Source organism: Rhea pennata, chromosome 3 (genome assembly GCF_028389875.1).
Source record: "Rhea pennata isolate bPtePen1 chromosome 3, bPtePen1.pri, whole genome shotgun sequence".
Lineage (NCBI taxonomy): Eukaryota > Metazoa > Chordata > Aves > Rheiformes > Rheidae > Rhea > Rhea pennata.
Genome location: NC_084665.1, coordinates 113,780,940 through 113,797,969, shown reverse-complemented (window position 1 = coordinate 113,797,969; position 17,030 = coordinate 113,780,940). Strand labels below are relative to the sequence as shown.

The window sequence follows — 17,030 nt, the reverse complement described above, 5'->3', positions numbered from 1 at the left end:
ATAAGCAACATGGAGGACTGTTAGAAATCTGCTGGCGATAGTTTCTGCCAAACTTCTTGGTTATTAATATACCAGCCTGATGGCTTTATGTTCTGTAGTTCATGCCCAGTGTAACAGCACGTGTTTGTGTTTCTCAGATTTTGATCCCAAGGAGAAGATTAATATTTGCTGATATAATATGTCTAGGAATCTGTGTGTGCTTTCATGCACTCAGTGGAAGGCACACAAAAAGTTCATTTAGCTTTCAAAATATTTTTTAGGTTCCCTAATAGTATGTTGGAATGCATAGCAAAATTAGAAAAAGATTAACCTGCAAAAAGATATCTTCATTAAATGTAATATTTCCCTTCAGAAAATAGAAATCATTCTAGGGCCAATAGAAACACAGTTTTAATGTGTATGATACTAGAGTACTGAAAATAATTTAGCAGAGGAAGTATGTTTCGCTCAGACCATTTAGTCCTTGTTATATATTGTGATTTTGCAATGCTTTACTCCAAGCTACTTTAAATTTCTTTACCTCTGAATAAAATGCTACTTTATGGCAATTGACTTAGTCCTGGTAGGAGGCCATACAAGGAGAAGGTCCTCCAAAGCACCTGCATCTTAAACGTTGTTCTAAAGTAAGTGGTCTGAATGTAGCCTGCAGATCCTTATTTGAAAGTGGAAGGATTAAGGTATTTTGGTATTACCTAGAAGACTGACTCCTGGAGACGGTTAAAACTTTTGGGGAAAGGACTTTGCTTTCTGAGGTGTACAGAGATATCTCACTTTTTTAGTAAAGTTTGTTGATTCTTAATTTCTACAGACCTGGGGTCTGCAGAGGAGATTTTGTTAGGAAAAGCTTCTCTTAGTTTTGGAATTTTGTGGCGATACATGGAACAAAAATCTGAGAGCATTTAAGTATTTTCATTCTGACTTAGGTTAGGGCCTAGGGTGACAGTTTTATGATCTGATGTGGTATTTCTTTCAGCATGTTGATTCTTCAAAGATAGTGACCCAAGGCCAAACTCTTTAATTAAAAACATCTCTATACCACACTAAAAAAAGCGAAAGTCAAATGTGTATGGACTTTCAAAAAAAATTTTCTCAGATTTTTCCTTTTAAACTATCTTAAGAGTTTAGTGCATGTGGACAGCTTTAAAAGATGCACAGTAGTATTATGAAAGAAAAAAGGACTATATTGCTCTAAAATAGTTCATATTTCTTGCTGACCTAACTGATTTTTTGTGGTTTTACTTAGTCTTTAAGTAATAGATGTGACTATTGGAGAGACTGATGTGTTGTGCTGGCAGTGCTTGTCTGTTTTGAACAGAGTAAGTGAAGTGACTTGCTTGGAATAAGAATTCTTTATATATCGAAGTTCTTTGAGATCCTCTTTTTTTTTTTTTTTTTTTTTTTTAAACAGGCCTTGCTCATCTCATTGGATCGTCATTACTCAGAGCATATATGCATGGCTTTTTTATGGACATAAGACTTTATCATAAGGTAAGTAAGGCTAATTCTTTTAAATTTTTGCTCTTAATGATAAAATAGTTGTGCTATTTTTTTTTCCGAGTAGAGGGCTGTCTCTTGCGTTAGCAGTATTTCTTCTTCTGTCTGATTAAAGGCAAAAATGATGGCCAACCCATTTGCTTACGAAGAGTACAGAAGAGAGAAAATAAGACAGAAAATAGAAGAAACACGTGCACAGAGAGTTCAACTGAAGGTAAATCCTATTTCCAATGAGTGAGCCTCTGGAGAAAACTATTCATAAAGCATAATATGTTCTTCAGTATGTCTCAGAGATATAATTGCTGGGGTTTGATTCTGTTTATCATCAAAGATGCAAAATAAAGTTAATTTTTTTAATAGATTCATAAAATTTCCATGCAGATGAATCCTGTGAATGAGAAAAGGTGATACTAAACAATAAGGAATATCTCTCACCTCATTTGGGAGTTGAGCAGATAGCCCAGTGATGAAACTTAGAGTTTCTACTTCTGTCATTAAGCCAAATGACTTATATCTTTCAGAGTATTCTATTTTAATGCACGCTCTCGCGCACTCTCTCTCTCTCTATATATATATAAATATATATATAAAAATACTGTGGGGCTCTATGTTTCTACCCAGTAGCTTTCTAAATTAAAGTTGTTCAGTATGAAAGCATTTATTTTTCCTTATAAAGTACCAAACCTAATGCCTTACAAAGAAAGAACAATATGGAAGAAGCTCTGTGTAAATTTTATCTAAACCTTATAGCACTTGGAAATGTCAAAAATGAACCAAGGAGCTCTTTCAGTAATGGCTGTAATAATGAATAGGAACTATTTTTTTTTTCTTAGTACGATGTGCTTTCAGTCTCATACTAAAATGTCCAAGTGTATTTTTTGTTTATCTTGAGTAAGATCACTGTTACGAGGACTCTCCTTTTTTCTTAATCCAATAGGTAACAATCTAATAAAAGAAAGAGCTAATAAATGTAATGCTGGTTTTGTAGGAAACACTTAGTCTGTTAAAATAGCATGCAAAGTTTCATTCTAACCAGGTAAGTTTAGTTTTTTACTTTGATCCAGAGTGAGTGTTATATAGTGTAAAAGACAAAATATGCTTCGGAGGTAAAACTCATGAATGAGTAGATTCATGCAGATTTTTTTGTGCATGGAAGAATAATTATTGATTAATTGCTTTCCCCTCATAAGAAACTTCCAAAAGTCAATAAAGAGCTTGCACTCAAACTGATTGAAGAGGAGGAGCAACAAGCTACTAGAAAAAGGAAACAAAAGGTGAGTTTTTGTTTTTGGAGATCGCCTTAACTAGGAACACAGAAATAGAAATGCTTACAGTGATTGATTTACTGTTATTTGACTAAATAGATTCAAAGTTCCACTGTTTCTTAACTTTTAAGATAGCTTATTTTGGCAGGTGGACTTCATTGCAGTTGGAACACCAAGAATGCCATGTAGTAACTTTCAGTCATCTATATAATAAGCATATAATGATGAAATACTCACCGTGAGGATGAGGTGGGCTTCATAGGAATCCAGAAGCTAGCTAAGTGCAGCATCAATAACAAAGTTGTCCAAAAAAACTGCATTTTTTTATTTGTTAGTATTTTGGTGATGACCAAACAAGATAGGCGTTTTCTGTAGATAAGAAGAACAAGCAGTTGCCCAGAGTAACATTGCAGTATAATTACCCTTTTTTGTACACATGAACTCCATATATTAGTATTTTTAGTAAAATGTTAACTACATTTTATAAAGTAGCCAAATTGGTTCGCTCTTACTCAGCAGTTGATGATAGTTGATGTTGAAAGTAATCCATTTCTATATTTGATGTTACATAGAGGAAAAAAATGAATTAATATCTGGTAGGAGAGAGCAGCATCACAGAAATTTGCTTCGTCTGTCTCTATAAATTAGCAGAAAGCTCTGGTGCTTTATGTAGATGTCATTCTATAGGTGCTTATTCTCACAAGAATATGGATAGCACTTATGAAATAATAAGCAAGGCAGACATTAACTTTGTGGAGCATATAATGAAACATTACATGTTATAACTGAGAAGACAGCATGAATTGGTGAAAAAGTAGGTGGTAATAAAACCTTAAATACAAATTTTCCAAGTCGCTATTACATTGGAATTATGCATCTGATAAATAGGAGAGGGGGATTTGTTTAGGAATATAGATTGTATTTTTAAGTGGTTAAAAAGAGTACATAAAAACATATTCTGATTATTTTCCTGATATCTAAGAGTCTTAAGAAGAGCAATGTATTTGAGGCTTTGGGATGGGAGTTTTATTTTCCAAATAAAACTGCAAGATATACATTTGCAACACCTTCTGTATTTAAGATTTACACTTGTTCTTTTCTGTATCTTTTTTTTTCCTCCTTGCTAGATAGCTGTAGAAATTTGGGGTAGATAGCTGTAGAAAGTTGGGGTGGGATAAATGTGCTTAAGTTTGGCAGTGTTGACAGACAAGCTTTTTATGATTAAAAGCTTTGTATTCAATGATTTAAAACAACAACAGCTTATTCACATGAGCTTGAACTGTGCCTAATTCAGCAGTGGCATAACTTACACTAGTTTAATTTCTTTTAACGGGAACAAACTGACTTCCACTACTCTATGTGAAAGCAGCATAGAAAAACTGTATAAGATATACAGAAACACTTAGTCATAAGAATTTATACCAAAACAATAGTAGCATTGCCATAAAGATGTGTTTTACCCTAATAATTTTGTTTTATATGGAATAGAATCATCCTGATCAGACAGAGTATTCTCTTTGAAGGTACTACTGATTAGCCAATAGATAACACATCTCCAGATTAGCAGGCTGGATATATGAGAAACATTAATTCTAAAGTATTAGCAATAGTGTATTTAAGCTGTGTATAGCGTGCATAAGAAATCATCTTGTTTACAGATAGCTTAGAATGATAAGGTACTTGATTCGCAAAAGTAATAAAACATAATTAGAATAAATTTTTTTACATGACCTAGAAGGAAAAAGCAACTAGCATTTCCCGTAATGTTAGGGGGTTTTGTTTAATTAAACAGATGTTAATTAAATGAGCTTTGTTTTACCAATTTTAGAATTTTGTGACTAACTCATACTTTGCTTTGTTTCCAGAATCTGCCTAGTCTTCTCAAAGATGATCGCTTTAAGGTCATGTTTGAGAACCCAGATTTCCAGGTAGATGAGCAGAGTGAAGAATTTAGGCTGCTTAACCCACTTGTTTCTAAAATAAGTGAGAAAAGAAAGAAGAAACTAAAGATCTTAGAGGAAAAGGAAGCGCAAGAACAGGTAAAATATTTTCTATTAGGAAAAAGCTGTAGTTCTTTGTTTTATTTCAAATATTCAGACTTTTTACTCTAGGAAGAAGAAAAGAGGAAAGAAGCAGAAAAATATCTGCCAGATAGATATAATTAATAATGTTATAGTTTGTTTTCAGATGTAAATATTATGTCTACGTAAGTATAAGTTAGAAAAACATGTAATATGTACATGGGGGTAATTTTATAATCTGTTTTCTGCTTCATTTGCTGTTAGTGCTTTTTTCAAATTTAAGTTCTCTTCAACTGTGCTTATGGAAAGCTATCACGTATTCTATTTGCAGGAGTAGTTTGAAAAGAAAATTAATGATAATTTCTTATTTTAAACTATTTTTGTCTACAGGAAGAGGAAGAAGAACCAGAAGGAAAACCGAGTGATGCAGAAAGTTCTGAGAGTTCAGATGATGAAAAGAGCTGGGTTGAAGAGGTCAGGAAACAGCGCAAACTTCTACGCCAAGAGGAAAAAGTAAAGCGGCAGGAAAGGTTCAAGGAGGATCAGCAAACATTACTGACACCTCAATTTTTTGAGATTAAAGAAGGAGAAGAATTCAGAAGCTTCAAAGACTCTGCCAAAAAACAAAAGTTAATGAAGTAAGACTAATATTCTTATTTTAATAGGTGGGGGTGGTGGATTATCAAGTATCTCTTTACTGTGCAGGCCAACAGTATATAGTTAGTTGGCCTAATAGTCTTGGAAAAACTTATTAGTAAAGCCACATCTGGTGGTTCAAGGATATAACTTGCAGGCACAGAGTTAAGTTTAATTTTCTAGTTAAACAATAAAAATATTTAAAATGCAGGAGAGGGATGAGGAAAATGAGATGTAAAGTCAATATTCTGAGGTAGATTTGTGGATCCACTACTCAGTGCTAGTGATCTGCTGCTCACAGGAATAACAACACTGTTGTCTGTGGGTTTGGCTATATCTCCACCAGTGTCGTAAAGAGGTTGACAGCCTAGATCTTTTTGATCTGATCCTCCAGAAGACTAGAATACTGCATGATTAGTCACTGTTTTGGCAGTAAGATCCAGGATGGTAAAAGAAAATCTTATGGTCTGGATATTTTTACAGCATCCAGAAATTTTGACAAAATATGCTTTCACTTTATTGTCAGGGCTCACTGTCTATTTTTTCTATTTTTCTTTTTTCAATACTAAAAATTAGACTCTTGGTTTTTTATTTGAATTTCACATTACACTTTTATCCTTAGATTGTTGATAAACTGAAGTAGCTGGGTAATATATAAAAAGCACATTTATCTTTTAGACTTGTGAGCTAAAGGACTTGGGTTTGAGGTGCTTAACGCCCACAAATCTCTCTTTTTTTTTTTTCTCTTTTTTCTTTCTTTTTCTTTTTTTTTTTAATAATCAGAGGTAAGTGAAGCCATTCAGAAGTTGAGATTTAATAGCCTTTTATTACTGGGAGAATAGACCTCAATATTAAAGCCTTGAGAAACAATAGCTTCAAAGTTCTTGCAACGTATGGATACAGAGCAGAATTTTGACCAGTATTGGAAACAGGTTGTTGCACTAGATGGACCAATAACAGCTTTTAAGCTTTTATTTAGAATTAAATGATTCAGTAAAAGAAAAAAAGAAATAAATACATATAATGGGACTGATTTTTTTTTTTTTTTGTGTGTGTGTCACTAATGACTGACTACAGAGTACTATTGGATCAGTCTAGAAGTTTTGTGATATTTTCTAAAGTTCCTTAAGGAAACATTTGATTTTAAAAAATAGCCTTTTCCTTAAACATACAAACTTGTAAGTTAGATTTTAAATATATAGATTAGATTTATAAATTAGTATTTATAGCAGTTCTACAGAACCGATTCTTGTGTTTCCCTTACCTCTTTTCTATCAGCAAATGTTTACAAACAGGGTTTTTCTTTGCTCTTTTTATTGAATATACCCATTTATTCTGGACTCTTGGATTTCTTAGTAGATATTTTTTCCCTTTAACTTTCTTCTGTTTTATTGTTTGTTTGTTTTTTTTTAATCCAAAAGATACTTTATCTATTTGCTATTGTATGTTTTCTGCATTGTCAGAAGGAAGACTCTCAATTTGAAATACTAAGATTTATTTTCATTTAATTTTAAGCATGGAAGGCTTAAATGTGAACAAGCAGACTTAAAGTTAGATAAATAAGCCAAAGCAGGTGTAAAGAAGAAGAACTCAGGGGAAAAAAAAAAGTATAGTGTAATACAGGAAGAAATAAATTGTTTCCTCTAATGTTTAGGGGGAGGGAAATTGCTTTGGTCAGAAAAAAAAAAGATAGCAAATACTATAGAATTGTTCGGTGGATAGAGGAATGTCAGAGAAGACATGAAACATGGAAAGACATGTAAAAGGCTCCTTTAGGGAGAAGAGAGAATATATCTTAAGGTTCACTGTTAATACTGTGCAAAATATTTTGCAAGGTGTGGTGCATAATTAGGGTGGCTCATGTTAGATGCCTGCTGTTTGAGAAGTGCACAGATCGGATGTAACATTATGATTGAAGACAAAATTGAAGGTAGAATAGGGTGACAAAAATGGGTGTGACGGTGTTCGTCTTTTGTCTGAATTACCTGCATTGAATTGTCTTTTCATGATTTTTTTTTTGAACACCGATTTCCATACTAAGTGATCCAATTTGTGCTCATTCAGCCATTATTAAGACTATCTAGTTTTATATTCTTCTAGTTCTTAGAACAAATTCTAAAATTACTTAGAACAAATTCTAAAATTATCAGCTGGTTTCTGTTTCTAATCCTGTGTAACTGATATGATTCTGCAGTCATAATCAGTCAGCATTGTGAGATGACTTTTTTTTGTTAATAAGCATTTTTACATACTAGAATTTTATGTAGAAAATACCTAAATACGTTTTTTGCTGGCCTTATTCAATGATAAGTAGTCAGCATAAAAGCAATTAATTCAAGCAGTGTACTGAAAATTGGAAAGACTGTAGTGGCATGTACAATCTGGTGAGTCTGGCATGTTTGTCTTTGATTTATCCAAGCTATGGAATGATGGTCTGTGACCAATATAATTAAGCACCTTAATACCTTCACTATGCACTTAATGGCTAGGTGTTCTTTTCTTCTCTAATCGTATAATGTTCTACCTGAGGAAACAGTTTATGACTTATATAAAACTGGGTGTTTCTTTTGACATGTTCCTGACTCAGCACGGCTGCAAGCCCAACTTCTAAAGCAGTGGTGTATACTATAAATTTTTTAGTAGACCAGCAGTCTACACATTTTGTGCAGAGAAGCTGCAAAATTTATTCACAAATGCAACAAATGCCTTGTCTCAAGTCTCTTTACACCCTGTTTTCCCCTCGTGTACTCCTATGCTTACACATGAAAACCTGTTGCAGGTGCTGCTAGTATAGATGCAAAACTTAAACTTTTATTTTACTTATATAATAAGCTCCTTACCTAATAACTTCAATACATAAAAAGGAAAGGGTTTTTATCAACGTACTAAGATTTGATTTGATGAATGTACCTTTAAAATAATTGTTATAAGTGTTTATATATCACTGTGTGTACAATTCACTATCATTTGGGGTGGCATATTTCCGGATAAATATAGCCTTACCTTCATTTATTCAGTAAGATTGCAATCCCAAACCATTTTCCATATATCTCCTCATTTTAATTTTTCTCCTGACCAAAGCAATATCTAGGCAGTCATGCTAAATAATTGCTGGGTAGTAGCCATATTTCTCCAATTCACTTTCAAAGGGGAGAAAAATGGAACTTCACTTGAATGTAGAAATCCGACCACAATGTGAGTGACTGATCTTCTGCCATAGTTAGCTCTATGGCTTAGCTTGTCTTCCTGATTCACAGAAGTTTTTACATGTACTCAGTGAAAAATATAATACAGAAAAGATACAATCAAAGTACCTAGTCATGAGAAATAAAGCAATTCTTGACAGTGATTTTTTTATAGTTAATCTGAAAAGTCTTAGTTACATAAACGGCTCATTATCCAAAATTCAGCAGACTTCAGAGATTTCATACGTTGGACGCAATTTGTGAGTCCTTCATGCATGGAAATTATATGGCCTTTAGTGGCTGCTTATCATGCTTATTGCTACTTATCCTATTTTTATGAAGACTTACTTTCCACATTTCATAAAAGTAATTTGCAAAAATGTAAGTAGTCATTTACCCCTCTTCATAAAGACCTAATAGAGTACTAATAGCAATATTTCAAATTGCAAAAACTGAATTTATCTACAGGTATATGAAAGTTTTCTAAGTACATCACAGAATAGGTTTGTCTTCCTTACTGAACTGCTCATACAAGCCATGTCATTCTCAGTTAGCATTACCTACTTGTAAGGATGTCCAGTAGGCCCAGATGAAGGACTTGTCGTGTTAGGAGTCACAACAGTGTTTAGCAAGGCTGGCTGAGCAAGTACCACCTCTCACTTTCTGCTTCACCCCTTTGCTGGGGGCTATGAGGAAAGAAGGTGTGTTTCTACTCCTCAGCTGTTCCAGTTTACAACCCAACATACTGAAGTCATCGTGGAGATACTAAATATCAGCTTGTAACCTGGAACAAGTGAGGCATGTTGACATGTCCTGCTTTTGTGGGGACATTCAGCTTTCCCTATTTGAAGTTAAAGTAGTATCTGTTTCAGCCACAATAGCTAAGTTCTGTAGACAAATGCTAGAGTTCAGTGCCTGAGGGACAATGTGTGTGCCAGAGAGCTTATAGAAACTAACTGACTGGCACCATGCAGTTAATGGCATATGCTCTTTTAAAGCTCTTTATAGAGTCAGAATCTGTCTTGTTTATCAGATCCAGTCATTTACATTATTCTGTTTTTATGTTTTGGCTTTTTTTGTTTAAACTACTTGCATTACTCTGTTCTAGCGTTGGTGTCAGAACAATCGTTAATAATTGGATTAAGTAGTTTATCTCTGTCTGTGATGAATTATCTCAAAAATATATTCAGGATTATTTCCTTCCCTCCAAAGTGGAGGGAAATTTCAGAAATATGATTTCAAACAAGCTGGATATATCTGGTTTTAAAATACTTGTATTTTTATTTGTGACATGTATCTGCAAGTGCAGCTGAATATACCTAACTTTTTCTGACATGTCATAGAAAACTGTTGCTATGGAAAGGCAAGATTTTTTTTTCTCAGCTCAGACCTGATACTTTTTTAAAAAGAAAAAAAGCAGGGACCTTTAGGCAAATTTTAAAAATGACTTTTCTGTAAGCAATATTTGGAGGGAATGATTTGAGCTTGCATTTCTTTCCTGTTTATTGAATGTTTATTTTTGAGACTTTCAGCATTTGAGGTTTTCAGAGAATCTGGGATTAGTTTTGACTGCGTTATCATCTTAAAATGGCAAGAATAGGAACTAATGTTAATTATTCTCTGCAGGAAAACTCTTGGAGATCGTTTAAAGCTTGAAGAAAAACTTGGGACTCTCAGTGTATCTGATACCACAGTAGGCAGCAAGCAGGCAACATTCAAACTAAAAAAGGTAAGCTTTATATATAATATTTTTTAAGATAGTACACAAGCAACTTTAGTTTTTGTATGAAAGAACAGGAACCTTAAAACCATGAAACAAATGTCCCTCTTCATTTCTTTATAAGCTGCCAACTCTTCTGTTTCTTGCCAAAGAGAATGAAAGACTCCAGTAGTACTCTGTGTTTATGCCCTTATAACTCAGGCAGCACTCATAAAAACTTATATTTCAGTGGAAAATACTGGCTTCCATCTTTTAATAGTTTATTTGCAGACACACTGTCAGAAGTTTGTGACCTTACCTGACACCTGTGCCAGGACTAATCAGATTTTGGCGTGCAGGTTTAAACACAATCAGGATGTAATAGGTGATAGGCTTTCTCTCCATTGGTAATGATGCTGAGTCTCAACATGATGAAAACAGAACTCTGAACCACTTCTGTCATTGAGCTTTTGTAGCACAAATCACAAGAATGAGTCCTGGTCCTGTTCTACTTGCCAAATTCTATTTGGTATATGTATTTGAATTCTGCCTATCTAGCTTTCCCATAGCGTTTTTATTTACTATGGTAAGAAATTTTGTAGATCCTAATATAGGTGTAGTGAAATGCATGCATGCATTTGCTAGATTTGTGGAACACTTAGGGTTTTTTTTGCTAGAAAAATGTTTTAGAATTGAAGCAAGGACATATTCTAAAACCTGAAGATCCATGTTCATTCTTCAGATTCTTTAGCTGACAAAAGGTACTTTGGTAAAAACTGTTTTACCTCAGGTAAATTTGTTTTGTCTAATACATTTCCCTTTACCACTGGTCAAATACTCTACAAAAATAAAACTACACTATGATCACAAGAATATTTAAGTAGTTATTTAATTATCACTTTGGATACACATGAAAAAAACTTGAAATAACCAATTTTATTGGAATGTTTCTACCTTTTTTTTTTTTTTTCATGATTATTGTCTCTTTTCAAATGTTCTTCTTCATCTTTGGAATTTAAAACGGGTTAACTGTGGAATAAGTCACAGATTCCACTGGTATCACCATTCCAGGGCTTTTACCAACTTTTAATTATGTTAGTGCCTTACAGCTAATTAAATGGGCTTTTCAGGGTTCCTAAAACATCCTCTTTTTTTATAGTAACTTTAAATGTAAAAGTTCTGAGCCACAAGGTTTCTTGCAGTTGATGGTGAAGAATGGTCTGTCACCTTCCATTAGCGATTTTGTAGGATTTTGGAGTAAGGGGAGAGAGAATGGATGTGGCAGTAATTCAGAAGGTTATTTTTACATGAGTCTATTGGATATGATTTTGGGGTGTTTTTTTCCTCCAAATTAGACAGTCCACTGGGTATATATTCTGATGTCCCGAGAAACAGAGCAGGGAGAAGTAGGAAGAATTCATGCTACGCAGTAATGCAGTATGCTCAGTTATGACACTTTTTTTGAAACAATGAAGAAAATGAAGTTGGCAAGCCAAGAAGGAATTTAGTATTACTTCAGTCATTATTAAATTCTGCTTTGTGATGCCCTGTCTTTAAAGTGCAGATGTATTTGGGAGTAAGTGGAAAGATTTGGGGTTGTGATTCCATAGGATTGATATCATTTGACCTTGTAGGTCAGTGGAACTGAGGTTGAATATGGCTGTTGCACTGTAGCTGTTGATGGCTCTCCAAGTGCTGACACTTGGAGACTGACAAATCCAGTGCTACAATCATTTGTCATTGATATTTCACAGTTCATTTTTGGGGGGATTTCATTATGGTACCTCAGTATTTTATCCTGTTTTTACAATTTCAGCATACTTTATTGTAGCAAAAGATGTGATAAAATGACAGATTTTCTAAACTATTTAAAGGAGATAGTGTAGAAGACTTTTTTTTTTTATTAAAAACCAAAGCTTTTAATGCAATTCAAGCCAATTTCAGCATACTAGTTGTAACAGTAAACATTAAACTAAAAAATATTTCTTGAGGCTGTTTCAGATGAATTTTGAACAGTGAGGAACAACTTAGGTTTTGATATAGCAGGTTTCTTGATCTCTGCTTGTAGGGAAAATAAGCCAATAAATTTTGGCAAAGTCAAATCATTAGTCAGATCATTAACTTTTATCACCATGATATGGGTATGAGTTTACTGCTACGTTTGTTAAGTTGGTTCATATCTCACCTCAGCCCAAACGCAAATCTCTATCTCAAATTCAAATGATACTTTTAGTAGGAGATTTAGGGAGAGATGGGTTAATGTTTGAGTGCTGCTGATACAGAATTAGTGGTGCAGTGGGCATGCAGCTGTTTGAGTTACAGTAATTCTATCTGTCTATTAATCCAGTCATCATTTGCTGCTCTTTGGAAGTCACTCTGATTCCTGCAGTATTTTGTAGCAGAGACGCTTGAGCTTGGCTGGTTCAAGTCCACTAGATCCAGTTTATGCTTAGTTTGAAGACAAACCTTAATCTTACAAAGATGACAGTATTTTCTGGCTGTGAGAGCCCTTTTATCTATGTAGTATGTAAATGAAACACTTTCAATGGATTTTTGATGAAGAGGAAAAGCATTAACAGTGATTGTGCTACATGAAGAGATTATAGAATCGTAGAATCAGTAAGTCTGGAAGGGACCTCTAGAGGTCATCTAGTCCAACTCCTCTGCTCAAGCAGGGTCACCTAGAGCGTGATAGACAGGGTTGTATTCAGGTGGGCTTTGAATAGCTCCAGAGAAGGAGACTCCACAACCTCTCTGGGCGACCTGTGCCAGTGCTCTGTCACTCTCATAGAGAAGAAATTCCCCCTCACATTTAGGCAAAACTTCCTGTAGTTCAGTTTTTGCCCGTTGCCTCTTGTCCTGTCACATGGGACAATGGAAAAGAGTTTGTCCCCATCCCCTTGACACCCTCCCTTCGGGTACTTGTACACAGTGATAAGATCCCCCCTCAGTCTTCTCTTCCCCAGGTTGAAGAGGCCCAGCTCTCGCAGCTGTTCCTCATAGGGCAGATGCTCCAGCCCTCTGATCATCCTCGTAGCTCTACACTGGACTCTCTCCAGTAGCTCCATGTCTCTCTTGTAGTGAGGAGCCCAGAACTGGACACAGTACTTGAGATGAGGCCTCAGCAGGGCTGAGTAGAGGGGCAGGATCACCTCCCTCCACCTGCTGGCAACCCTCCTCCCAATGCAGCCCAGGATACCATTGGTTTTCTTGGCCACAAGGGCACGTTGCTGGCTCATGGTCAATCTGTTATCCGCCAGCACTCCCAGGTCCTTCTCTGCAGAGCTGTTCTCCAGCAGGTCAGCCCCCAGCTTGTCATGGTGCCTGGGGTTATTTTTCCCTTGGGTGCAGGACTCTGCACTTGCCCTTGCTGAACCTCAGGGGGTTCCTCTCTGCCCAGCTCTCCTGCCTGTCCAGGTCTCTCTGAATGGCAGCACAGCCCTCAGGTGGATCAGCCACTCCTCCCAGCTTGGTATCATCTGCAAAGTTGCTGAGGAGGCACTCTGTCCCCTCATCCAGGTCATTGATGAAAAAGTTGAACAGGATGGGACCCAGTACTGAGCCCTGGGGGACACTGCTAGCAGCAGGCCTCCAACTGGACTCCATGCCACTGATGACAACCCTCTGAGCTCTGCCTTTCAGCCAGTTCTCAATTCACCTCACTGTCCACTTGTCTAACCTGCACTTCCTGAGCTTCTCTAGGAGGATGTTATAGGAGACAGTGTCAAAAGCCTTGCTGAAGTCAAGGTACACAGTGTCCGCTGCTCTCCCCTCATCTACCCAGACAGTCATGCCATCATAGCAGGCTATCAGATTGGTCAAGCAGGATTTCCCCTTGGTGAATCCATCCTGGCTACTCCTGATCACCTTCTTTTCCTCCATATGTCTGGAGATGACATCCGGAATGAGCTGTTCCATCACCTTTCCAGGGATGGAGGTGAGGCTGACTGGCCTATAGTTGCCTGGGTCCTCCTTCTTGCCCTTCTTGAAGACTGGAGTGACACTGGCTTTCTTCCAGTCCTCAGGCACCTCTCCAGTTCTCCAAGACCCTTCAAGGATGATGGAGAGTGGCTTGGGAACAACATCCGCCAGCTCCCTCAGTACCCATGGGTGCATCCCATCCGGGCCCATGGATTTGTAGATGTCTAGCCTGCCCAGAAGGTCTCTAATCCTATCCTCCTCAACCAAAGGAAAGTCTTCCCTTCTCCAGACTTCCTCCCTCACGTCCAGGCTTACGGGATTCCTGAGGGCTGCCCTTAGCAGTGAAGACTGAAGCAAGGAAGGCATTCGGTAATTCCTCCTTCTCTGTATCCCTTGTCACCAGGGCACCCGCCCCATTCAGCAGTGGGCCCATATTTTCCCTAGTCCTCCCCTTGCTGCTGATGTATTTGAAGAAGCCCTTCCTGTTGTCCTTGACATCCCTTTCAAGACTCAATTTCAACTGGGCCTTAGCCTTCCTCACCGCATCTCTACATACTCTGACTGCATTCCTGTAATTCTCCCAGGTGGCCTCTCCCCTCTTCCACATTCTGTGTATTTTCTTCTTCTGTCTGAATTTGCTGCACTTCTCACTCATAGGGATGCACCACTCTTGAGCTTGGAGGAAGTGATGTTTGAATATTAACCAGCTCTCCTGGACCCCCCTTCCTTCTAGGGCCTTAACCCATGGGATTCTTCCAAGTAGGTCTCTGAAGACCCCAAAGTCTGCTCTCCTGAAGTCCAGGGTTGCAATCCTGCTTGTTGCCTTACTACTTTCCTGCAGGATCCTGAACTCCACCATCTTGTGGTCATTGCAGCCAAGGCTGCCCCCAACCTTCACATCTCTAACCAGTCCCTCTCTGTTGGTAAGGACAAGGTCCAGCAGGACACCCTTCATTGTAGGCTCCTCCACCATTTGTGACAAGCAGTTATCATCAGTGCATTGCAGGAGCCTCCTGGACTGTTTGTGCCTTGCTGTGTAGTCCTTCCAGCAGATGTCAGGGTGGTTGAAGTCCCCCATGAGACCCAGGGCCTGTGATCGTGAGGCCACCTCCAGCTGTCTGTAGAAGGCGTCATCGACTTTCTCTCCCTGGTCAGGTGGCCTGCAGTAGACATTTTCACATAGAAAAATCTACAGTTGTAAACAGCATATTAAATACTTCTAATGTTTTCAGAAAGTCCATCTGTTTCAGTGAAATTTTCTAATTGTCCTTTCTGTCTTTGTAAAATGCAGTTGTGCAAATATTAAATACGATAATACTTTTAAACCAAGATAGGTAATAAATAGTCTCAGATTCCTGAATGAGAGTGAATGAATGTGTCTAGAGTAGCCAGAATCAATGGGTAGAGTGTAAGGCAGGATAACATGAGAACATTTATGGTAACATTTCTGAATTTCGAAACCTGAGTAGAATAAATTACCATTTTATAAACTCGTGTGCTAAAATTACTACATCATCCCATTCTCACAATTCTAGATCTAGCACCGTTAAAGTTCTTACTGATTGCTGCCCTAGAACTCTTCCGACTTTTAGTACTGTCATTATTTTTCGAGATTCGGGTTTCTAATTCATGTCTGATTTTGTTTTAATATTCTAGTCAGAGCAGCAGAAGAAACAGCAGGAAGCTGAGAAACAACATCGACAAGAGAGGAAAGCACTCAGGCGTTCTGCTGGCCACCTGAAGAGCAAACGTGGAAGAGGGCAACGGTTTCATTGATGTATTTTATGCTAATTTTTTCAAGAAAGTTCTTTTCTCTTATTTTTTCATTTGAAAATGGGACTTCACAGTACAAACATATTTGTATTTTGTTAAAGTAATGGACACAGAAACCAGAACTTGCTAAATACTGTATTAACTATTGAAAAGCTTATGAAAATGTTAAGTATTGGCAAAAGGACATTGTGAGTATGGTGTATTATAAACTCCAATATGGTTGTATTTGTGCAGAAGGCATCAGCAGCTGGTTATTATGTAACCCTGGGTGTAGTCTATATAACAATTTATCTATGCAACAAGGCTGCCTGTCTTTCTTTCTTTTTTTCTTTTTTTTTTTTTTTTTTGTTAGCTTAAGTAATGGGTTTTGCTTTCTGAAATATTTCTAATTTGTGACAACTTAGATGCATGATCAAGTGTGAACTATTTTGTCTTAATACTTTCTTTATGAGGACCACTGTGAATTTTGCTTTTCATTTATGCTCCCAGTAGGGTGACATACAACTGTGTTTTTCAAAAACTGACTTTGACTTTACATTCTTAGGCTGCCTATGTAGCCAAGAGGAGGTTAAGTAACTGGTCATCCTGCGGGCAATGGACAATGGCAAGCTTGGTTGCTGTGAGTCACCCTATAAGGATATCTCTCTTGCCATGCCAGTGCACAGTGGGGAATCTAGGAAGGAATCTAGGAAGGATAACTTTGTTAAGCTAAAGTTTGGTGAACATTGCCTTTACTCAGAATCCTTGATACCAGGTATAATGTGTTTTGGTAAGAAAGTTGTGATTCAGCAGGTATCGTGGAGTATGTATCTATATACCCAGCAAATTAAGGCCATACAGGTAGTCTCCATTCCTTCAAATTTTATTTAGTTAAATAATTTAAGCAACTTGAGTCTATGTTAAGGAAATAATCAAAAAGATGGCATACAAAATAATTAATTACTGACTGAATGCTTGTTGCTAAGCAGGATATAGCATCTCTTTCTGGTTTTTATCTCGCAAAACCTTTGTTTACATAAAAAGCCCACTGTATAGA

At 36.8% G+C, this 17,030-nt stretch overlaps 1 protein-coding gene across 1 annotated transcript in view; it reads left to right on the top strand.

The window, feature by feature from the left end:
* Positions 1 to 16,296, top strand: part of NOL10 (nucleolar protein 10) — a 57,490-nt gene extending 41,194 nt beyond the window's left edge. Inside the window, exons 15-21 of the mRNA XM_062571159.1 lie at positions 1,409 to 1,488; positions 1,610 to 1,708; positions 2,685 to 2,768; positions 4,625 to 4,798; positions 5,171 to 5,418; positions 10,228 to 10,330; positions 15,878 to 16,296. Of these exons, the coding sequence (XP_062427143.1) occupies positions 1,409 to 1,488; positions 1,610 to 1,708; positions 2,685 to 2,768; positions 4,625 to 4,798; positions 5,171 to 5,418; positions 10,228 to 10,330; positions 15,878 to 15,997 (908 nt within the window). The 3' untranslated portion in view covers positions 15,998 to 16,296. The remainder of the gene's footprint in view (positions 1 to 1,408; positions 1,489 to 1,609; positions 1,709 to 2,684; positions 2,769 to 4,624; positions 4,799 to 5,170; positions 5,419 to 10,227; positions 10,331 to 15,877) is intronic.
* The last annotated feature ends 734 nt before the right edge of the window (positions 16,297 to 17,030 follow it).